The 24,734-nt window shown below is 41.9% G+C and overlaps 1 protein-coding gene across 4 annotated transcripts; it reads right to left on the minus strand.

Annotated features, from left to right (window-relative positions):
• Positions 1–93: 93 nt before the first annotated feature.
• On the minus strand, positions 94–23,744 carry LOC117444248 (ensconsin-like). 4 transcript variants are annotated; one of them, XM_034079905.2, is made up of 17 exons: positions 23,721–23,744; positions 23,550–23,623; positions 23,156–23,416; positions 20,113–20,217; positions 18,754–18,828; positions 18,497–18,660; positions 17,436–17,529; positions 17,158–17,274; positions 14,122–14,264; positions 13,881–14,005; positions 12,810–13,039; positions 12,411–12,612; positions 9,461–9,629; positions 7,551–7,655; positions 7,380–7,430; positions 5,265–5,487; positions 94–617 (listed from the first exon to the last, which is right to left on the minus strand). In XM_034079905.2, the coding sequence occupies exons 3-17, from the start codon at positions 23,274–23,276 to the stop codon at positions 607–609; spliced, it is 1,935 nt and encodes a 644-aa protein (XP_033935796.1). In that variant the 5' UTR covers positions 23,277–23,416; positions 23,550–23,623; positions 23,721–23,744; the 3' UTR covers positions 94–606. The 4 variants fall into 4 exon arrangements, with proteins under 4 accessions (XP_033935796.1, XP_033935798.1, XP_033935799.1 ...); XM_034079907.2 differs by lacking the exon at positions 23,721–23,744 and having other exon boundaries at positions 14,122–14,240; positions 23,550–23,712; XM_034079908.2 differs by lacking the exons at positions 17,158–17,274; positions 23,721–23,744 and having other exon boundaries at positions 14,122–14,240; positions 23,550–23,712.
• Between the last annotated feature and the right edge of the window lie 990 nt (positions 23,745–24,734).

Raw genomic sequence — 24,734 nt, forward strand, 5'->3', positions numbered from 1 at the left:
GCCTCCTAACGTTGCTTTGTAAAGCGAATGCGCGCGATGAGAAGACTGTTAGTGCAATAAAGGCTCTGTGCATCGAGTTCTCTAAAACAACACTCACTAAAACTGAAGCAAAGTCTTTGGAAACTAAGTTCCTTAGCAGCTTTGAAATATGTGATTGCTCTACGTCACAAAATCAACAGGTAGGAGAGGAATTTACACGGGTACAATTTAACTCTTGTGTGCTAACTTCATAGCACTAATCTAAAAGTGGCAAACGAAGGAAGGAAAAGTACTTGGACACATCAGGAATAAGCAAAAAGCATATGGCTAACATGATTGTAAGGAGAGCTATTCCTATCACTTCACACACTCCATCATCTCCACTGTCTACATGGTTATTACTGTATATGTTCTGTACTGAAAGGAAGCAGTAGATAACTTGCCCAGTATTTGTGCCACTGGTTACACACACAGAGAAAAAGTGAAGCTGACGTCTCGGTGAGAGGCGAGGCTGGAATCTTGCATGCTCACGCTTACATTTCAGTGTGCAGAAACATGGCTGAGCTGCAGGAACTCACGGAGAAAACACAGCTCTCCAATAAAGTGTGTGAACGTCCGTGCAGCTGCTCAGATGACCTCTGCAGGGACACACACACAAACATTATTTTCAGAGCAGCTTAAGAGATAAGAACAGGTATGATCCATGTTGAGACTTTCCATTAGGGCAGTGTTTCTCAAACCTTTTCATACCAAGGACCACTTAACCAATAAAAAAACACTCGCGGACCACCTAACTCCAAAAATACATCGTTTTTCTAGAACAGATTACAAATCGCCTGAAAATGGTACAAACAAGTGGAAACATGTGTGATGAAGGTGTTGCGCTGGGCTATATCATGCAATCGAAAGTGAAACTTAAGCTCGCTCCATTGTGGAGATATTCCCGCGAGAGTGCGGAAAACTTTTATTTATTTATGTATTTCAAATGTGAAATGTTACCAATATACTCACGGACCACTAGGGGGCACCCACGGACCACCAGTGGTCCGCGGACCACACTTTGAGAAGCACTGCTTTAGGGGGATATACAGGGAAAGGAGAGGCTGTCCATGGAGCTGTATTACTTTGAACACTGTCCAACCTGATCTCACCAGAATGCGTGACTCCACCACGACTCCTTAACACCACAATGCGTGGTGGAGTCACGAACTTTGTTACATTTGCTTGTCGGCACCACGCAAACAACCCCAATGTAAAGTGAATGAGGCTCCTTTGTCGTGGTGCACACACGCATTTCTACAACGTCCCGCAGTGAGCTTTTATTCTATAAAACGTTTTTAAAATCTACTTTATAGCTTGTAGTGACTCACGGGAGGCTTCTTTTATTTTATTTGTATTCATAATAATTTTTATTTTTTGTCATAATGTAAAAATTACATTAGTTACGAATTTGTGTTCTCAAAAAACAGTGCATTGTGTGTAATACAACTGTGATTTTTATTAAATTAGTTAGTTTTTAAGGAAGGCCAGAGCTTCAGCTGTGTCCAATAGATTGTTCCCTTTAGTTAACGTTATTTAAAAGATAATGATCATGTCTTGTATTACGAGCGTCCATTCCCATTGGATAACAGAGAATTTTACACCCGGAAGTAAGCAGCCTATTCTCCTTACTGTCGATTAATTTTACAGTGATATCTGCACTACTCATCGACTAAAAAACACCAGATTATCCTTGTTAATTACACAACATTGATTGGTTTGAATTGTGTAAAATGCTTTTGTATTTTCCCCCTTCGATTCGGAGAAACAAATATTCTTTCGGAGTTTTTGGACGGCAGAAGACACTACACTACCCAGAATCCTCAGCTATCGTTTGGGACTACACCATGAACCCCGTGATCAGCCCTCAAGCTCTTTGATTGGTTGACCTCCAACTGCATTCCATATGAAAAAAAAACGTTTCGTAAAAGAGAAAATCATACTTTATTCAGCAGTGCTTGCTTTACTCTTTGAAAGTCATCATATGAATGCATTGTAATAAATGGTTTGGCTGCATTAAATATTACACATCTGTCTTAGTTCTTTATTTATCTACAGAGATCGGGCATCAGAATACACCGGAAACTATTCTTTTACCGTTCTGTTTTAATTTCACAATAAAGTTAGTAGTAATATTTTGTTTTGATATTATTGTTTTTTATTAACTTCTAGACCGCTGGGTCATGTTAAGACCATCTTTTTTTGGTTGCTATGGGTTTTTTCCATCGCTTTTGTGTTACAAATATCAAAACAATAACAAAATAATATTCGTCGTAAACTAAACCGGAAACAGCAGTATATTTTATTTTGTTAACACTGTAAACTTGACAGCCTTTTAACCCAAACCACCTACTGGTTAAAGCACGTTATTGCACGTTTAGAGTAATTGCAATGCAGGAAGATTGTGTTGCTTTTTAATGACTGTTTAAAATGCCTTTTTCTTAATGTCTTTCATTTTTGTAACGCACTTTTGAATGTGTTATATTTTATGAAAACATTCAAATATTAAGAGTACATACAAAATAGTGGGAAAGTAGAAGGTCAATTATATAAATATAGAATAGAAAATATCAAGAAGATACTCAAATGATATCTAGAGTAAAACAGTGTAGTGCCTGATAGGAGGATGTGCTAACTAATAAGGCTTTAATTAAAGAAATGTGCAGAATACGACAGTGTAATGGTGGAGGTATACACACATTGATAGATGTCTTGTAATGCACTGTTGATGAACCTGTGACCCAAGTTGTTCATTCATTGCATAACTACACTGTTGTGTATATGATATGTCAATAAACCTTAGAACATCTTGAAATCTTGAAAGGGATGTGCAAAATAGCAATTATATACAGTCTTTAATGAACTATTAGAGAATACGAGTAATGAATATGCTTTAAACGGATCTGCAGATAAATATGTAGTCTTCTCAAGCACCAACTATCAAATATCTCGCCTGATTGTTGGCACTTGACAATCACCTTCACTGAATTTCATTCAGGTGTAACTAAAGTCTGATTTAAGGGTTGTTTATATTTCACATCATTAATCCAAATCTGTAAAGTAACTAAAATAAAACGGTTCTGTCTGCTGCAGTCTGGCAGGCGGTACCGCAGCATCCGGACTAAAACCACCAGACACAGAGACAGCTTCATCCCACAGGCCAGAAGACTATTAAACACCTGAACTTAGAAATAACATTCATCTGGCTGCTACTTAGAAATTATTTATCTAATATATCATATTCCAATCACTTGTATATAGACTCTTATTGCACTATTTCACTATTTTTTCTGTGTATCTGTTTTATTGCGTAGCACTGTTGGAGGAGCCTGTGACCTAAGGGGGGGAGGGGGGGTAGGACACGTTCGATTCCTGTTTTGAATAGTGTGCCGTCGATGGGTTTCATTCCATTTCAAAGTCCTTTTGGACGCTCTGTGTAAACGTCGCGCATCCAATCACAGAGGTTGAGGACTGATCACGGGGTTTGTCAAGCTAAGCACATGGTGTAGTCCCAAACGATAGCTGAGGATTCTGGGTAGTGTAGTGTCTTCTGCCGTCCTAAAACTCCGAAAAAATATTTGTTTCTCCGAATCTAAGGGGGAAAATACAAAAGCATTGTACACAATTCAAACCAATCAATGTTGTGTAATTAACAAGGACAATTTGGTGTTTTTTAGTCGATGAGTAGTGCAGATATCACTGAGATCAATCCACAGTAAGGAGAATAGGCTACTTACTTCCGGGTGTAAAATTCCCCGTTATCCAATGGGAATGGACGCTCGTAATACAATACAGGGGACATGATCATTATCTTTTAAATAACGTTAACTAAAGGGAACAATCTATTTGACACAGCTGAAGCTCTGGCCTTCCTTAAAAACTAACTAATTTAATACAAATCACAGTTGCATTACCCACAATGCAGTGTTTTTTGAGAACACAAATTCGTAACTAATGTAATTTTTACATTCTGACGAAAAATAAAAATAATTATGAATACAAATAAAATAAAAGAAGCCTCCCGTGAGTTACTACAAGCTATAAAGTAGATTTTAAAAACGTTGTATAGAATAAAAGCTCACTGCGGGACGTTGTAGAAATGCGTGTGTGCACCACGACAAAGGAGCCTCATTCACTTTACATTGGGGTTGTTTGCGTGGTGCCGACACGCAAATGTAATAAAGTTCGTGACTCCACCACGCATTGTGGTGTTAAGGAGTCGTGGTGGAGTCACGCATTCTGGTGAGATCAGGTTGACACTGTCAGGTGTTGTGTGACGAAGACTTGGTAAGATAACATTTCGCATTAATAATAACTTGTAACATTTTTGGAAGAAAACGTACTGATATTTTGTGTCTTGTTCCTATTTTAGTAGTTTTGCATCTTCTCGTAGACGTTTTGCATCTCTCCTTAGACTTTGTGTCTCTGAGGTTAAAACGTACTCGTTCATTTGACAAAAGTTGTTACCAGTTACTTAACTACGGAAGAGCATAAGGGCCACGTGTGAATAGTTCTGTAAGATCTGACCAATAGTGAACTTTTGTATTAGTTCTGCGATTAAAGTCTTATAAAATAAAATCACATGTTGCCCTAATCCACTAATTAATAATGGCGTTGAAACAAATGGACAACTGTTTGAATCAAGTCGTTAGCGGACCGGTTGAGATGCAATTTGGATGGAATTCATCTGCCGTGACGGCGCTGTCATTCACTCTCAATAAGCCCTTGTTCAAGTTGGACATGTCCCCGGGGGTCTTCACTAATGTCATGGAGTCAAAATACCCGGCAGACTGCAAGTGTCCTTGGCTCTTTGTTCGTTGGATGAACTCTGACATGACATGCTTTTGGCCAGGGGTGTCAAACTCTACTTCACCGTGGGCAACACTAGCATTATGGTTGCACTCAATGGGCCGGTTGTTACTTTAAGACGATATAAATATATATCAAATAATATATATGACATGATAATTCATAATTAACTACGTCTGAAAGCAGAAGTCTCGAGCAAAACATTGCAAGTCTCTGCAGTGTGCATGTCACAAAATGAGATGCATTGTGGGACATGTAGTTTATGGGCTTCTGTAAAGCGGCATGTAACCGTATTATATTCTTTCAGAGCTCTGACGGGCCACAGAAAGTGAAGCGGGCCTCGAGTTTGACACCGCTGCTTCTGGCTGACAATCACCAGCGTGTTTGTTTCTAATGCTTTACATTCTAATGAGTGTTAATATCCAGCTCTGTCTCACCTGCTCGTTGGTGGGTCTGGATCTCCTCGAGGCCGCTGAGGGTCCGGAGGGAGCGTCGTTCTTTGAAGGCGACCACGGGAACACCGTCCTCCTCGTTGTTCAGGCCGGAGCTCTTGGTTCCCACCGGCAGCTTCACAGCCGCCTCGATGGAGCCGCGGAGAACCGGCTCCGTGTTCTCCTTTGGTCGGGCTTCGTCTGGAAGAATCCTCGCAGGAACAGATTTCTGTGTTCAGAAGGATTCATCATCAGAGAGAAGGACCCTTACAAGGTCACCTCCTATGCAAAATCCACTTCCTCATGTCTCTTCTACATCAACATGTCTCCCCTCTTCTTCATGTCTCTTCTACATCAACATGTGTCCCCTCTTCTTCATGTCTCTTCTACATCAACATGTGTCCCCTCTTCTTCGTGTCTCTTCTACATCAACATGTGTCCCCTCTTCTTCGTGTCTCTTCTACATCAACATGTGTCCCCTCTTCTTCATGTCTCTTCTACATCAACATGTGTCCCCTCTTCTTCGTGTCTCTTCTACCTCAACATGTGTCCCCTCTTCTTCATGTCTCTTCTACATCAACATGTGTCCCCTCTTCTTCGTGTCTCTTCTACATCAACATGTGTCCCCTCTTCTTCGTGTCTCTTCTACATCAACATGTGTCCCCTCTTCTTCATGTCTCTTCTACATCAACATGTGTCCCCTCTTCTCCATGTCTCTTCTACATCAACATGTGTCCCCTCTTCTTCATGTCTCTTCTACATCAACATGTGTCCCCTCTTCTTCGTGTCTCTTCTACATCAACATGTGTCCCCTCTTCTTCATGTCTCTTCTACATCAACATGTGTCCCCTCTTCTCCATGTCTCTTCTACATCAACATGTGTCCCCTCTTCTTCATGTCTCTTCTACATCAACATGTGTCCCCTCTTCTCCATGTCTCTTCTACATCAACATGTCTCCCCTCTTCTTCATGTCTCTTCTACATCAACATGTGTCCCCTCTTCTTCATGTCTCTTCTACATCAACATGTGTCCCCTCTTCTTCGTGTCTCTTCTACATCAACATGTGTCCCCTCTTCTTCGTGTCTCTTCTACATCAACATGTGTCCCCTCTTCTTCGTGTCTCTTCTACATCAACATGTGTCCCCTCTTCTTCGTGTCTCTTCTACCTCAACATGTGTCCCCTCTTCTTCATGTCTCTTCTACATCAACATGTGTCCCCTCTTCTTCGTGTCTCTTCTACATCAACATGTGTCCCCTCTTCTTCGTGTCTCTTCTACATCAACATGTGTCCCCTCTTCTTCATGTCTCTTCTACATCAACATGTGTCCCCTCTTCTCCATGTCTCTTCTACATCAACATGTGTCCCCTCTTCTTCATGTCTCTTCTACATCAACATGTGTCCCCTCTTCTTCGTGTCTCTTCTACATCAACATGTGTCCCCTCTTCTTCATCAACATGTGTTCCCTCTTCTCCATGTCTCTTCTACATCAACATGTGTCCCCTCTTCTTCATGTCTCTTCTACATCAACATGTGTCCCCTCTTCTCCATGTCTCTTCTACATCAACATGTGTCCCCTCTTCTCCATGTCTCTTCTACATCAACATGTGTCCCCTCTTCTTCATGTCTCTTAATTGCCACAGTTTTTTGAAAATATATGTAAGTCACTTAATGTCTTACACTTTCCTTAATTCACTTCATTTTTTTGGCAAATAGACTAAAACGAATAAAAAGGAAAGCGCAGACAGGAGGACAGAGTGTATAACTGTATTTGAAACTCAATATTTCATTTGAATCATAACTACTGGTATATTACTGGTGCGGGAATGAGTCCGTAAGCTGGAAATAAGTCAGCCTTTTTAACACTTTCCGGTTCACTCGTCGTGGAAAAATCCCATCGCTTCTTGCCGAGCCGTGAAGATGCTAAGATTCCTGATTATTGAAGTGGAGGAACTTAATCGATATTGTATACTGTGATATTTAGAGTAAAAAAAAGATGAACCAGTTTAGTGAAAGAGAAGCTTTTAGAAACTGGAGTTGGTTGTTAGTGAATGCTGGATGTGTCTCGAAGAGCCCTGAGGGGGGGGGGGGGGGGGGGGGGGGGGGGGGGGGGTGTACTCACTGTATCTGGAGAGTCACTCCTTCTGGTTCTCCGCATGATCTCCTCAAGTCTCTGCAAAATACAACGGCTTTTATTCAAACACTGTCACGGCAGGACATTCGTGCAGCATTGAGTTGTGGATATAGTTCACGTTAAAGCACAGACAGTCGTTTGAATCAGATGTTGTCGAACCTTTTTCCGCACTTGCCGCGCTGCCTCCTCTTTCTGAGCGATGATTTCCCGCTCTTGTTTCAACTGCTCTGCTTTCGCCCTTTCTTTGGCTTGTTCCTCCTCTCTCTGGATCAACGGGGAAGATCATGAGTTTTAATAAAAATAAATGAAGTTGACATCCACCTTGATCTATTTTTAAATATAGATATTCATTCACGTTGGTGTTTTCGAGGTAGGGGGGTTACTTTAAAACACGTTTTCTGTTAGAATGACGAATAACCTGAAAAAATGTAATAAGTAACCTTATCTAAGTACAACAATATCGAATGCAATGGCAAGACAAGAGAACATTCATATTTTACAAATGTATTGAGCATATTTTAGTTTGAAGAGGCCCCGTTTTCCCTTTTCCTGTAGTACGTTTTATAGGTTTTAGTGCATGCAAAGTTTCTGATCATAATGACGTCACTATGTAACACTCGTGCTCCTATTGGCTAGCGCTTCAACACATTGTACGTGATAGGCTAAGGCAGTGGTTCTCAAAGTGGGGGGCGCGCCTTCCCTGGGGGGCGCAGAGGCATGCCAGGGGGGGCGCGAGAGTATAGAATAATTATTGATTCTAAAATAATATGATGCAGTACTATTACGTCTGGGTCTCTGTTTCATTAAAGCTCGACTCTGTATGTGCGGAAAGAGCCATTTTGTGTGCGAGAGAGAGAGAGAGAGAGAGAGAGAGAGAGAGAGAGAGAGAGAGAGAGAGAGAGAGAGAGAGAGAGAGAGAAAGAGAGAGCGAGAGCGAGAGCACCGGTACTGGAGATCATTGTCATTAGCTTCTGGTGCTAGCGAGCTACGCTAACGGATATAAGGAGTTTTTTCAACAACAAAGTGGAGGAGAGTCCTCTCCTGTCAGACTGAGAGACTCCGTGAGCTAAAGGACTCAAATGTTTTGGTCGACATTAATGTAAACAATTATTTCCGAGGCACACGTTTATATGATCATTATAGTTATAAAAAAATAAGAGAATAAATGAAAAACAGCTATGAAATACTATATGACAGTAAAAGTAGTTAAAAAGGGTGATTTGTAAAATATCCATAAAGGAAAAGTAAATCTGTTCACAGTTCTGTTTCAAATGGGTGAGAGATGTATCCATAGATCTCCTGTTGCTCTCAAAGTGCACCAGATTGATGCTTTTAACTATTTAAAAATAGGGGAGCATGCCCCCGGACCCCCCTATGTGAGGTCCACACACCACCTATAAAAATAGCACTTTACCCCTGCTTACACCTATATGCCGTGAGCTGATTATCGAGCCTTCATTGTAACAGTCGTGGGTACACTGTATATGCGTGTGTGTGTGTGTGTGTGTGTGTGTGTGTGTGTGTGTGTGTGTGTGTGTGTGTGTGTGTGTGTGTGTGTGTGTGTGTGGATTGTTAATAATAATAATAATAATAATAATTCCTTACATTTATTATAGCGCTTTTTTCAGTGCTCAAAGCGCTTTACAAATGTTGCAGTAGAACATTCCTCTGTAGCGCCTGGTACATTAATGGGAAACCCTAAATGTTTGAGCACCCTCTATGAAACGTCAAGCTACCCCACAGCACCCCCAAAAGAGATATCTGGCGCCGCCACTGAGCCTGACTATTAGTGTTGGGGGGGCCCGCCTATTTTTTTTCTCCAAAGGGGGGGCCTGACAGAAAAAGTTTGAAAACCACTGGGCTAAGGGGCGGGACATCTCTTAGCAGTTGACCAATCACAACAGAGCCGGCCAGCTAACCAATCAGAGCAGACTGGGCTCTGGTTTCAGACAGAGGGTGAAAAGAGGTGCTGCAGCACAGGCAGTATGAGAACAATAAAGCATGGAGACATGTCCCAGTAGAGCCGATCTTGACTGATCGTTAATCGATGTAATGCTTGTGTGTCCCACCTGTTTCTGCAGCAGCACGGCCTCCTTCATGGCCTGAGCCCGTTCTTCCTCGGCTCGTTTCTGCTCCTCTTCCTCTCGCCTCTTCTTCTCCTCCACGAGACGCTGATCCTCGGCCTGCTGTCGCTCTCGCTGCTCCGCCCTCCTGAGATCCAGATCCTCACGACTCCGCCTGCACGTTCATTCATTAAGTCATTGTCAAACTAAAATCTTAATAGCTAGTAACGGTGCACGAATAATAATTGTTAGGGATTCATTTTGTCTTACTCCTAGGAGTCTAACCTTTTCTAACCCTGAGTCTGTTATCTGTCTTAAGGAATGGGAAGTCTCAGCTATTGTTGACATTACCAGTTGGCAAATAATAAAGTCAACATTTAATAAATAGCAGTAGGAGTGGAAGCAGGGGGACTGTGATGGGTCAGGGGTCAAAGGCCATGGTGAACATAGGGAATGAGTCCTAAAACCTGAGTCAGCATTTAGCACTTCTGGTTCTCATGTTCCCAAATGTTTTTGGTTAGATGTGTATTGCATGTGTTTTATTTACATTATATCAACATTTCACGAGTAAAATATCACGTGTATTGTCTATACTGGTATATAGCAGCACCCTTATTACAAAATCTGTATAGAGTGGTGCAGGAATGAGTCCTCAAACCCAGAAATGACTTCCTGGACCCCTCGTCTCAAATTCAATTTTTTTTTTTTATGTGTTTTCGGTTAAGACAAGCTGAAGAGATTTCAACGTTTTGTTCTACTACATAGAATTGTCAGTAAATACCCAGCAGGTGAATTTAAAAACGGTGGTTGCTAACTAGTGTCTAAATGAGACGACTAAACGACATCATGCCCAACATTAGCCGCCTTTAGCTTAGCGGTGGTGACGTGAAGTCATGTGACCGTGCTGTATTCCTTTATAGCCCAACATTAGCCACCTTTAGCTTAGCGGTGGTGACGTGAAGTCATGTGACCGTGCTGTAGTTCCTTTATAGCCCAACATTAGCCGCCTTTAGCTTAGCGGTGGTGACGTGAAGTCATGTGACCGTGCTGTAGTTCCTTTATAGCCCAACATTAGCCTCCTTTAGCTTAGCGGTGGTGTTGTGAAGTCATGTGACCGTGCTGTAGTTCCTTTATAGCCCAACATTAGCCGCCTTTAGCTTAGCGGTTGTGACATGAAGTCATGTGACCGTGCTGTAGTTCCTTTATAGTCCAACATTAGCCACCTTTAGCTTAGCGGTGGTGACGTGAAGTCATGTGACCGTGCTGTAGTTCCTTTATAGCCCAACATTAGCCACCTTTAGCTTAGCGTGGTTACGTGAAGTCATGTGACCGTGCTGTAGTTCCTTTATAGCCCAACATTAGCCACCTTTAGCTTAGCGGTGGTGACGTGAAGTCATGTGACCGTGCTGTAGTTCCTTTATAGCCCAACATTAGCCGCCTTTAGCTTAGCGGTGGTGACGTGAAGTCATGTGACCGTGCTGTAGTTCCTTTATAGCCCAACATTAGCCTCCTTTAGCTTAGCGGTGGTGTTGTGAAGTCATGTGACCGTGCTGTAGTTCCTTTATAGTCCAACATTAGCCACCTTTAGCTTAGCGGTGGTGACGTGAAGTCATGTGACCGTGCTGTAGTTCCTTTATAGCCCAACATTAGCCACCTTTAGCTTAGCGTGGTTACGTGAAGTCATGTGACCGTGCTGTAGTTCCTTTATAGCCCAACATTAGCCACCTTTAGCTTAGCGGTGGTGACGTGAAGTCATGTGACCGTGCTGTAGTTCCTTTATAGCCCAACATTAGCCGCCTTTAGCTTAGCGGTGGTGACGTGAAGTCATGTGACCGTGCTGTAGTTCCTTTATAGCCCAACATTAGCCTCCTTTAGCTTAGCGGTGGTGTTGTGAAGTCATGTGACCGTGCTGTAGTTCCTTTATAGCCCAACATTAGCCGCCTTTAGCTTAGCGGTTGTGACGTGAAGTCGTGTGACCGTGCTGTAGTTCCTTTATAGTCCAACATTAGCCACCTTTAGCTTAGCGGTGGTGACGTGAAGTCATGTGACCGTGCTGTAGTTCCTTTATAGCCCAACATTAGCCACCTTTAGCTTAGCGTGGTTACGTGAAGTCATGTGACCGTGCTGTAGTTCCTTTATAGCCCAACATTAGCCACCTTTAGCTTAGCGGTGGTGACGTGAAGTCCTGTGACCGTGCTGTAGTTCCTTTATAGTCTAACATTAGCCACCTTTAGCTTAGCGGTGGTGATGTGAAGTCATGTGACCGTGCTGTAGTTCCTTTATAGCCCAACATTAGCCACCTTTAGCTTAGCGGTGGTGACGTGAAGTCATGTGACCTTGCTGTAGTTTCTTTATAGTCCAACATTAGCCACCTTTAGCTTAGCGGTGGTTACGTGAAGTCATGTGACCTTGCTGTAGTTTCTTTATAGTCCAACATTAGCCACCTTTAGCTTAGCGTAGTTACGTGAAGTCATGTGACCGTGCTGTAGTTCCTTTATAGCCCAACATTAGTCACCTTTAGCTTAGCGGTGGTGACGTGAAGTCATGTGACCGTGCTGTAGTTTCTTTATAGCCCAACATTAGCCACCTTTAGCTTAGCGGTGGTTACGTGAAGTCATGTGACCATGCTGTAGTTCCTTTATAGCCCAACATTAGCCGCCTTTAGCTTAGCAGTGATTACGTGAAGTCATGTGACCGTGCTGTGGTTCCATTATAGCCTAACGTTAGCTTTTTACTTCAAAAATCATAAAGATGTGGAGATTATCCTGCTGAACAGAACATGTCAGTATCATAAATATGCTTATTTTAAGAAATATTCCTAAATTAAATGGAAAAATCTCATTGCTTTTTGTAGAGGTAGCCCTTGCGACGCTTACTTCTGGGTCAGCCTACTAAAATACCTCATGCCTGCCCCACTCTACAGTGTTTCTGTCTCTTTAGTGGACATATTCCTCACCTCTCTGCCTCCTCTCTCTGCAGGTGCTCCTGCTCCTCTCTCTCTCGTTGTTGTCGCTCCTCTCTCTCTCGTTGTTGCCTCGCCTCTCTCCTCCTCTCAGCCAGGAGACGAGAGGCCTGCCCGGCGTCTGTGGTCCCGGCTGAGGGTCGACACGTGACTTCAGGAGGCTGGGGATCTGCAGGGAGAGGCTTTTGAGGAGGACCTGAAGAGAGAATAATATCACCTTTTGTAAGAGCCATTTAATAAAGTGTCATGTTTGGGTTCAAGTCGTCACAATTTTTTGTTTTTTCGCTGTGTGCCATTAGTGTGTTGTTGTCCTATTAGTTTGTAGGCTAAAGCTCCTACAACTCTAAAACACATTGAATGCCACTTGAACATAAAAGCATTTCTGCAGCTTACTTCTTTGTCTCGGTGTCTCTTTGTCGGGCAGGTTCAGACGTGGAGCCTCTGGAGGATTTCCCCCCCTCTCTTGCCCTTCAGATGTTTTCCTGACAGGCCGTGAGTTCCCGGGCGAGAGAACAGAAACGCACTCAGAAACGCTGTCAGAAACAGAAACGTCTTCCTCGGGAACAGACGGGAGCTCCAGCTGCAGCGGGGGGGAGTGACGGCTCATGGACCTTCGGGAGGACCTTTAAGATCCAGCAGGAGTGAAAACACGTCCCACTTTAATCATAAATAATAATACATTGAATTTGTATAGCGATTTTCCTAGAGCTCAAAGACGCTTACTTTAGTCAGATTACTGTCACTTTGTGTGAGTGAAGCCACAAAGTCCCTCAATATCACTATATGATAAAGAAATATGTGAGGAATAGCTGGAGTTACCTGTACCAGATTGTTGGGATCTGACAAAAAGTGATTTTATATTTTAAATAATTTTTTTTAATTAATTTGATAATTTTCGGAATTTTGACTTTCTTCAGAATTCCGACTTTTTTTTTCAGAATTCCGACTTCTTTTAAGAGTTCTGACTTTTCCCAGAATTTTGATTTTTTTTTTTTGCCTTTGTTATTTTCAGACTTTAGACTTTTATTAGAAATGTGACTTTTTTTCACAATTTTTACTTTTATCAGAACTTAAATCTAAAAGTCCTGAGAAAAGTCAGAATTCTGAGATTTTTTTTTCTCAAATTCCAACTTTTTTCCCGAATTCCAAACCTTTTGTGGGAATTTTTCAGAATTCCAACATTTTTCAAAATGTCGACTTATTTTAAGAATTTTGACTTTTTAATAAACCTGATTTTATTTTGAAAAAAAAAAAGTTTAGAGTTCTTATTCTTTCATAATAAAAAAAAAGAAGATTATTCTTTACTTTTTTCAGAATTCTGAAAAAAAGAAAGAAAATGTTCCCATGTGACCAGAATCCTCTTCCGTAATGTTGAACCCCTTCTCACTCAGTAAAAAATGAAATTCTACATATTACTGTAACTGTATTATGAATGTACAGCAGATGTGTTTTTCCATCACCTACCGTTCAGGTGAGGGAGAAGTCGTTCTGCTTAGTGTAACTTTGGCAGGTTTTACACTAGTGCTGACGGCAGGTGATTTAGTATTTGAGTTCTTCTTTTTTGTGTCTTTCTTGCTCGATGCTTCGATCTAAACAAGAAAAATAACAGTTGTTTTCTTCTTGCAAACTACACATCGAGTTGTAAAAGCATACACCGAAACCAATCTTGGTTTTTATAAAAAAATGAAGGAATATCTGGACTCACCTCTGCCAGATTGCTGCTTCTGTGCTGGCTGTAGTTGGGGGAAACGGAGGGCTTGTGGTGGAGCTGCTGGGGTTTGTGAGGGGTGGAGGTGGTGGTTGAATTCATGGAGTGGAATGAAACTGCACGGCGACAAATATGGACAACTGAGCCAGTCATTTGTGCCATAATTATGAGAAATCGGAAGAAATACAATGCACAAATGGTAGTTATGGATTTGTGAATCGGCACGTAAGCAGAGAGGAAAGATGAGCAGCTGTTAGTTGCAGGAGTATCTTACATAATGCACTTCATACAGTTAGCACTGCCATGATATTAAAGAGGACATATTAGCTATTTCTTTACATGTGCACATACTTTCAGGGATCTGGAAAGCCTACACTACCGCTTAGTTTTCCTTTTTATAATCGTTATATTTATTACCTTCTCTTACAACTTACTTTCTAATGTTGTTTACTTGTATATAGACTCTTCTTGCACTATTTCTATTTATCTGTTTTATTTGTTCTATACAGTATGTTGCACTGTTGGAGGAGCCTACATTTTTCATTGCCATATCTACACTTTAGCTAATGTGCAAATGACAATAAAGCCTTGAATTGTTTGTTTGCACCACCATACCAATCGAGCGGTGCAGTGACGCGTCCCAAAACCCGGAAGTGAGTCAGCATTTCTCCACTTCCTGTCCCCTCGTCTCAGAGCCAATGGGATCTCTCCGTAGGGTTTAGGAGAATATCTGGAACTAAGGTCTGTGGTTGAGACGCATTGAAGAGACGGATCACATTTTGTTCTACTTCCTGAAGAGTTGACGTGTCTGAAAAACGATGGTTGTTACCGAGTGGCTGAATAGGACTACAGAAGTTGTCGTTGTACGTCATTACACCGAACACGTAAACAGTCCTCTAAGTTTGTTTGCCCTGTTCTGCTTGAAAGCAAGTCCCTGTGGGCTCAAAACAGCCTCATAATACACACATGCACACAGAAGGATTCACACTGTGTTCCGTTTCATATGCATGTAAATAAAATCCAAATACAGAAAAAAGTCTTACATGTGTATTTTTGATCCTCACATATTTGTTTTCCATTTAAATCCTCTGCACCTGCAAACACAAACCGCTTTCTGTGCACGGATCGCTGTACATTCGTGTGTGGGTCTTTTGAGACTCCCCTGACGGTCAGCCGATTCGTACTTGTAATTATTTCTATCTATAGCCAATCAGATGTCTTCTCAATTCTAAGCCAATCACATGAGCGCGCCCCCACGAGGGTAGATTTCTTGCGTTCATGACGTAAAGCTTCATGTACGCATTTTGCGCAGTCCGGAGCCGACAGGTCCATGGAGCCTCTCAGTACAGCGCCACTTTCCGAACAGGAAATGCACGCAAATACCAGCCTTTATATTATTAAGGCACCGCGCCACTTCCCGAACCATTGATGAATGCTTGTTACATAAAAACGGCAGGCAAAACCATTTTAAATGTGTGTTTCCTGTATGGCGAATACAGCTGCTTTATTTATGTCTGTATGAAGTTGTTGTGAGTGTGGAGGGAGCAGCTACAGGTTAGCTTAGCCTGATCGATCAGTGCACTACGAAGCCAGTGCTAGACAGTGAACTGTCAACGGGGGGAGCCCCGCCGGTCATTATCGGCTCTTAATAGTTTGATCGGTGCTCTCTATAAAGGCCGACCAGGAGAGCTGGATCTGATCGATATGGACATAAACGCGAGTGAAGTATAACCGGACGCGAGAGAGATCAGATCAGCTGCTGAGTCTGACGGAGACACTCTGCATGATCACCTGATGCATATATGAAAATGCGAATATGAAGCGCTACGTCATGAACGCAAGAAATCATCTTGCGACCTCTGATTGGCTATAGATAGAAACAATTACAAGTACGAATCGGCTGACCGTCAGGGGAGTCTCAAAAAACCCACACACGAATGCACAGCGATCCGTGCACAGGAAGCGGTCTGTGTTTGCAGGTGCAGAGGTTTTAAATGGAAAACAAATATGTGAGGATCAAAAATACATTATGTAAAACTTTTTTCTGTATTTGGATTTTATTTACATGCATATGAAACGGAACACATTTGTGTGTGCATTGAAAAACACAAGTGTGAATCCTTCTGTGTGCATACGTGTATTATGAGACTGTTCTGAGCCCACAAGTCCCTGCCTCCTGCAAAGTGAAGCAGCGACCCTGCTGTAGTTCCTTTATAGCATAACGTTAGCATTTTGCTTCTGGCCATTAGATTTATGAATCGAAAATGATAAAAGTAGGGTAGACATGTGGAGATTATCCAGCTGAACAAAACGTGCATTCATCAAACAGGTTCGTTTCCACAGACCTTATTTCGAGCTATTTTCCAAAATCCTACGGAGAAATCCCGTTGCTTTTTTGTCGAGGGAACCGGCAGCTTCCTTCCGGGCCAATACGTCATCCCTGCACCGCTCTATTCATCGTCTGTGTAAACCAGGGGTGTCAAACTCAATTTCATCACGTGCCACATCAGCATTATGGTTGCACTCAAAGGGCCGGTTGTAACTTTAAGACTATATATAAATATTTTATATATTTAAAATAATGTATTATATTACTTTATTGCCTCTGCATTGGATTATTATCGGATAGGGTAAAAGCTTCATAGATAACTACGTCTGAAAGAAGAAGTCAAGGGCAAATAAGTGCAAGTCTCTTCAGTGAGAATGTCACAACATTATTTTAAAAGAAAAGCCAAATTCTGAATTTTTTTTACAGTTAAATAAAAAAAAAAAATCTAATGTAAGATGCATTGTGGGACATGTAGTTTATGGACATCGTGCATCTGTAAATCGGCCTGTAACCGTATAATAAACATATTACATTCTTTCAGAGCTCTTGCGGACCACATGAAATGAAGTAGCGGGCCGGATTTGGCCCCCGGGCCTTGAGTTTGACACCCCTGGTGTAAACGTACCTGGCAATAAACGTGACTCGGATTCTGATAATATGTCCTCTTTAAATCAGGGTTGTTGTGAGAGCTTGTGTTGGAGTACCTGCTTCTCCTGACTGACACTGAGCACTCTTGCTCCGGGCCAGATAGGAGCATGTGGGCGTTAGCAGGCGAATGACCAGGTTCTTCTCCCATGGTGTCAGAGGCAAGCGACGTGGAACTAGCATATATTGATCAGCGTAAAGTGCGGCAAAAACAAATAAAAAGATAAAAGGCACATCCAAGAGTTGTTAAGATATGGTGCACAGACACTATTAAAGATGGCGTTAAGATTACGGGGACGGGGAGAGAAAGTAGAAAGCATGTTTGTTTTGTTCTCACGGTTCTTGGTGGGCTTTCTTCCTCTGGAGTTGTGGCTCTGCTGGGCCCTTTGGCTCTTCTCCACCGTCCTCCGCACTGCAGATTCATATCGCTCCTTAAATATGGAAAACAAGTAGATGTTTGTCATAAACACATCCACTGCAAACCTCCCTTGAGAATGATTCAAAGCTCCGTGGGACCAACAGACTGTGACACATGTTTTTAGAGTGGAGTGCAGCTCAATACTACTACATACTGATATACACCTGAACATCAGCAGGAGAGGACTCTTTAAAGTAGAGACACTACATACTGATATACACCTGAACATCAGCAGGAGAGGACTCTTTAAAGTAGAGACACTACATACTGATATACACCTGAACATCAGCAGGAGAGGACTCTTTAAAGTAGAGACACTACATACTGATATACACCTGAACATCAGCAGGAGAGGACTCTTTAAAGTAGAGACACTACATACTGATATACACCTGAACATCAGCAGGAGAGGACTCTTTAAAGTAGAGACACTACATACTGATATACACCTGAACATCAGCAGGAGAGGACTCTTTAAAGTAGAGACACTACATACTGATATACACCTGAACATCAGCAGGAGAGGACTCTTTAAAGTAGAGACACTACATACTGATATACACCTGAACATCAGCAGGAGAGGACTCTTTAAAGTAGAGACACTGCATACTGATATACACCTGAACATCAGCAGGAGAGGACTCTTTAAAGTAGAGACACTACATACTGATATACACCTGAACATCAGCAGGAGAGGACTCTTTAAAGTAGAGACACTACATACTGATATCCACCTGGACATCAGCAGGAGAGGACTCTTTAAAGTAGAGACACTACATACTGATATACACCTGAACATCAGCAGGAGAGGACTCTTTAAAGTAGAGACACTAGATACTGATACACACCTGAACATCAGCAGGAGAGGACTCTTTAAAGTAGAGACACTACATACTGATATACACCTGAACATCAGCAGGAGAGGACTCTTTAAAGTAGAGAGGACTCTTTAACAAAAACGTGGGCACCTAAAGACTCACTTTGTCCTCCTTCAGCCTCTGCTTGCGTTTCTCCTCGACTGCTGCTCGTTTCCTCTCCTCCTTCAGCCTCTGGTCCAGCAGTTTCTTCCTGCGCTCCTGAATCTGCAGCTCGTAATATCGTCGGGCTCGCTGCTCACGCTCCATCCGGCCATTCTCCCGAGAGGCTGCAGGAAACCGAGTGAACCGGTAAAAATAGATTACACCGAGTTATGTGTGTCAGTCGCACTAGAGATTGAGGTCAACGCATGAACACGTACCCAGTAACCTGTGGTGCTCCTCTCGTCTCTCCCGTGCCGCTTTCAGACGCTCGTCAACATTCAGTCCATTGGAAACTAAAAAGTAAAAATGTGACTTTATAGCAGCGGTGGTATTACATTTAGTCAAGGACAGTACTTGAGAAGATGGCGCCGGTGATGATGGCTGCCGTGTCTTTGGCTCCTTCCACAACTCTGCCTTTTCAGTTCAGTGTTTGTTTACATTTCGATGCGTGCTTTTTACTTTGTCCGCAACATGCGAGCCGACCACACCAACCCTTCTATAAAGCACATCTCAAACATTCTCTTGCACTATTGTATCCGTTTTATTTGTTTTACGTCCTATATTCATGTTGCTCTGTTGGAGGAGCCTGTGACTTAAGTTTTTCATTGCCATATCTACACCGTGGCTGCTGTGCACATGACAATAAAGCCTTGAATTTAAACTATCCGAGTCCTTCTTCCACCTTGGCTTTATATTTAACATTATACTATTTGTACTTAAAGGTGGGGTAGGTAAGTTTCAGAAACCGGCTCGAGATACACTTTTTGTTATATTCCATGGAATGCTCTTAACATCCCGATAGCAATGAATATCTGAAGTGCTTTGACAAAAAATCCATACAAAATGTCATCTGTAGAAGCCGTGATACTGTAAATAGTACAAACGGATTGGATGGCCTACCTGCCTGTCAGCCTTCCATCGGGGCACAAACTTACCTCGTGCCCTCATTGGTCATGTGCGCGTTCGTGTGTGTTGGAGGAGGGGCTCTGTGAGGAAGTGGCAGATTTTCTCCGGTTGTGTATTTTCAAATTCTAGCGATCTCGAGCCGGTTTCTCAAACTTACCTACCCCACCTTTAAACAATAGAAACAACATTTCTAAAAGGAAGTCATGCTGAAAGTACTTGAAAGCTGCTAATAAAAATGTCCATTTAAGAGCTTTGTTAATGTCAGGGTTGGGGAAAATAGGACCCGAATTCAGATTGAGGAGGAAGCGGTTTTCAAAATGAAACAAAAGGCGAGCTTTATTTACAAAAGCTGAACAACATGAATCCATGAACAGGTACTGGAGCACGAGGTAGCATCCAAACAAAAGGTGACTGACCAACATGAAGGGAGACATGAAAGACAAACGATGAACCAACACCGAACACAGGAAGAGGCAAGACTAAATACAGGGAGGGGTAATCACGAGACGGGCAGGGAAGGAGAAACACGAGGGCAACAGGTGAACACAATCAGACAATCAGACACACCAGGGAAACTAACGACAGGGAGAAAAGAACAGCAAAACAAAACCCATTACCAGACACACAAAACTTAAAACCGTGACATGACATAAGAATCGTGACAATCGAACCTGTGTTGGGTCGTGGAGATGCTGTGTTGCAGATTTCCGCAGCATTGTTGACGGAGCAGGCTGTTTTCTTTGCCTGTGAGTTTGGCTTGAGATAACCACCATTGTCTAAAAATGAGAGATGAAAAACAGAATGTTATTAGGTAAAAGAAACAACTCTGTCAAGGCTTTGTTTCTCATGAACATCCAATATTTCTCAATTTAAATAAAGGTGTGAAGGCGCTATTATGCTTTTGTCGTTTTCCCTTTACTGTAGTAGTGTGTTATATAGGTTTTTTTAATCACTATGGAACACTCACGCAGCTATTGGCTACCGCTTCAACACATTGTACGTGATAGGCTAAGGGGCAGGACATCTCTAAGCGGTTGACCAATCACAACAGAGCCGGCCAGCTAACCAATCAGAGCAGACTGGGCTCTGGTTTCAGACATAGGGTGAAAAGAGGTGCTGCAGCACAGGCAGTATGAGAACAATAAAGAATTTTTTGAACATTAAAGCATGGAGACATTTAGAGACACTACATTCTGATATACACCTGCACATCAGCAGGAGAGGACTCTTTAAAGTAGAGACACTACATACTGATATACACCTGAACATCAGCAGGAGAGGACTCTTTAAAGTAGAGACACTACATTCTGATATACACCTGCACATCAGCAGGAGAGGACTCTTTAAAGTAGAGACACTACATACTGATATACACCTGAACATCAGCAGGAGAGGACTCTTTAAAGTAGAGACACTACATACTGATATACACCTGCACATCAGCAGGAGAGGACTCTTTAAAGTAGAGACACTACACACTGATATACACCTGCACATCAGCAGGAGAGGACTCTTTAAAGTAGAGACACTACACACTGATATACACCTGCACATCAGCAGGAGAGGACTCTTTAAAGTAGAGACACTACATACTGATATACACCTGAACATCAGCAGGAGAGGACTCTTAAAGTAGAGACACTACATACTGATATACACCTGAACATCAGCAGGAGAGGACTCTTTAAAGTAGAGACACTACATACTGATATACACCTGAACATCAGCAGGAGAGGACTCTTTAAAGTAGAGACACTACATACTGATATACACCTGAACATCAGCAGGAGAGGACTCTTTAAAGTAGAGACACTACATACTGATATACACCTGAACATCAGCATGGAGAGGACTCTTTAAAGTAGAGACACTACATACTGATATACACCTGAACATCAGCAGGAGAGGACTCTTTAAAGTAGAGACACTACATACTGATATACACCTGAACATCAGCAGGAGAGGACTCTTTAAAGTAGAGACACTACATACTGATATACACCTGAACATCAGCAGGAGAGGACTCTTTAAAGTAGAGACACTACATACTGATATACACCTGAACATCAGCAGGAGAGGACTCTTTAAAGTAGAGACACTACATACTGATATCCACCTGAACATCAGCAGGAGAGGACTCTTTAAAGTAGAGACACTACATACTGATATACACCTGAACATCAGCAGGAGAGGACTCTTTAAAGTAGAGACACTACAAACTGATATACACCTGAACATCAGCAGGAGAGAACTCTTTAAAGTAGAGACACTACAAACTGATATACACCTGAACATCAGCAGGAGAGGACTCTTTAAAGTAGAGACACTACATGCTGATATACACCTGAACATCAGCAGGAGAGGACTCTTTAAAGTAGAGACACTACAAACTGATATACACCTGAACATCAGCAGGAGAGAACTCTTTAAAGTAGAGACACTACAAACTGATATACACCTGAACATCAGCAGGAGAGGACTCTTTAAAGTAGAGACACTACATACTGATATACACCTGAACATCAGCAGGAGAGGACTCTTTAAAGTAGAGACACTACATACTGATATACACCTGAACATCAGCAGGAGAGGACTCTTTAAAGTAGAGACACTACATACTGATATACACCTGAACATCAGCAGGAGAGGACTCTTTAAAGTAGAGACACTACATACTGATATACACCTGAACATCAGCAGGAGAGACTCTTTAAAGTAGAGACACTACATACTGGATATACACCTGAACATCAGCAGGAGAGGACTCTTTAAAGTAGATACACTACATACTGATATACACCTGACATCAGCAGGAGAGGACTCTTTAAAGTAGAGACACTACATACTGATATACACCTGAACATCAGCAGGAGAGGACTCTTTAAAGTAGAGACACTACATACTGATATACACCTGAACATCAGCAGGAGAGGACTCTTTAAAGTAGAGACACTACATACTGATATACACCTGAACATCAGCAGGAGAGGACTCTTGAACCTTATATGCATGGGAAAAGCTGCCTCCTCTCTGACAAACCGTGGGATATAACCGTTTCTAAGACACAATGAGGTCACTACTGGACTCAAATTATCAAAATTATAAAATAAAAAGGACTTTTGCACCAATAATATTCAAAATAGAGCATTGTCCTTTTGCTTACAGTAATGTCTGTTTTCTCGTTAGGCCTGTGTTCTACTCAATAGGCCTTTGATATTTCACATATCCTGCTATCTGTTAAAGCATCTTTCAGCACAGCAGATGATTTGAAGAGGTCGTGACGTATGAAGCCTGAACCTAGGTGGCCTTAGGGTCAGCTGCTAATGAAAGAGCCATTATGAACCGCCTGCGTGTTAAAAAGCGAAAAGCACCTGACCGGTCCTCGTGGAGATGACTCAAACAAGCAGAGAAACTAAAAAAGGGTCAAGACACAAGACTCATTTTCATACATGCACAAGGCGAAAGGAAAAACCACGTGCACCCCTTTCGGGTTGATGCTGATTATGCAACGTGTATAATGTCAACAGATGTTTTCATATTGATGCTAAAACGCAGAATACTGAATAATTTATCAGATGAAGAAACAAAATCTGCTGTATATCTTCTGTGCATGCGTCATCCATACGGTCAGATGATGTTATGCTTCATGCTGGGAAGGCTTGTTCCGAGCATGCAAATCCTCCTTGAGTGAAAGCATTAATAAAAAGGACTCACCTCCTGCTTTTTCAGATGCATTCCTCTTCCTCTGGCTCTCGATGGTCCGTGTAGAAAGCGGTCCTTGTGATGGAGGGATGTGTTTCTTCTGCACAGCCATGCTAGCTTTTGAGCCTGGCATACCACTGCTCTCCCTCTAAATACCCCCTCCTTCCTCACCTCTCTCCTCCTCCTCCTCCTCTTTCTATTTCAAGATGCCTTCGGGTCTTCGCTCCTCCAGTTCTCTGTGTAGAGCGCTGCCCTCTGAATCAGCTGCTGTGCCTAATAACCCAAATAAACCAAATTATAACCATGTCTAATTATACATTCATCCTGTCTCTTTAAGGCTAAAGCAAGTCTGAAATATTGTCAATAAAAAAGGCTACTCCCCCTTTAAAGATCTGCTCTGCTTTACTTTTGCATATTACAGCCGTGTCACTTTAATTCCCCCGGCCACACCGCCTGCTTTCTGGATCGATGCAGCATTTCCTGGGGATACAAAAAATAAAGAATGCAAGCAAATCTGAGAGCTTGTATTCATGAATAATTACAATGAGAACGGTGGGATGAGATTCCAGTGACATACATAGCTTGGGCATTAACTACGCTCTGATGGAGGCAGTGTTCTCACGAGGCGAGGCAGAAATGTGAAGGCTTTTTTTTTTTTAACCCATGATTCCTCGCTGTTAGATTAAAGGAGAAGGGACCACTAGATGGAGGTGTTGCTGTCTGATTGAATTTCTTCAAATGGCTCCAGCTACACTCACACACTTCTTTTTCCTTCAATTGTATCGTCTTTTTATTTTGGGAGCAATGACATAATTTTAGCAGCTATTTTTTATTTAGTCTTTAGACGAAAATGGTTATTAGTTTTAGTCACATTTGAGTCCTTTTTATCCTTCATAAGGAGTCCTCACTGACACTAAGAAAGTGGATCACATCGCTCCTGTTCTGAAGTCTTTACACTGGCTTCCTGTGTGTCAAAGAATAGATTTCCAAATACTGCTGCTGGTTTATAAAGCACTGAATGGTTTAGGCCCACAATACATTTCTGACCTCCTGCTAAACTATGAACCATCCAGATCTCTCAGGTCTTCAGGGACTGGTCAGCTTTCTGTCCCCAGAGTCAGAACTAAACATGGAGAAGCAGCGTTCAGTTATTATGCTCCAAACATCTGGAACAGACTCCCAGAAACCTGCAGGTCCGCTGCAACTCTGACTACTTTTAAATCCAGGCTGAAGACTTTTCTTTTTGCCGCTGCTTTTAATTGAACTATTCATATCTTAAACTGCACTGTAACTTTTATCTTTTAATGTTTCTTTTATTATCTTTTCTTTTTAATGACTGATTTTAAATGCCATTTTCTTAATGTCTTTCGTTTTTTTGTAAAGCACTTTGAATTGCCTTGTGTTGAAAGGTGCTATATAAATAAACTTGCCTTGCCTTGCCTTGATAGTTTTAGTCTAGTTTTAGTCGACGAAAACTCAAAACGTTTTAGTCGAGTTTTAGTCGATGAAAAATCATTACATTTTAGTCAACTTTTAGTCAAAATGTTTTCTCTCTTTAAACCAATTCTGTTAAGCAAATACAGGTTTCTGA

The sequence above is a fragment of the Pseudochaenichthys georgianus genome, unplaced genomic scaffold (genome assembly GCF_902827115.2).
Source record: "Pseudochaenichthys georgianus unplaced genomic scaffold, fPseGeo1.2 scaffold_765_arrow_ctg1, whole genome shotgun sequence".
NCBI lineage: Eukaryota > Metazoa > Chordata > Actinopteri > Perciformes > Channichthyidae > Pseudochaenichthys > Pseudochaenichthys georgianus.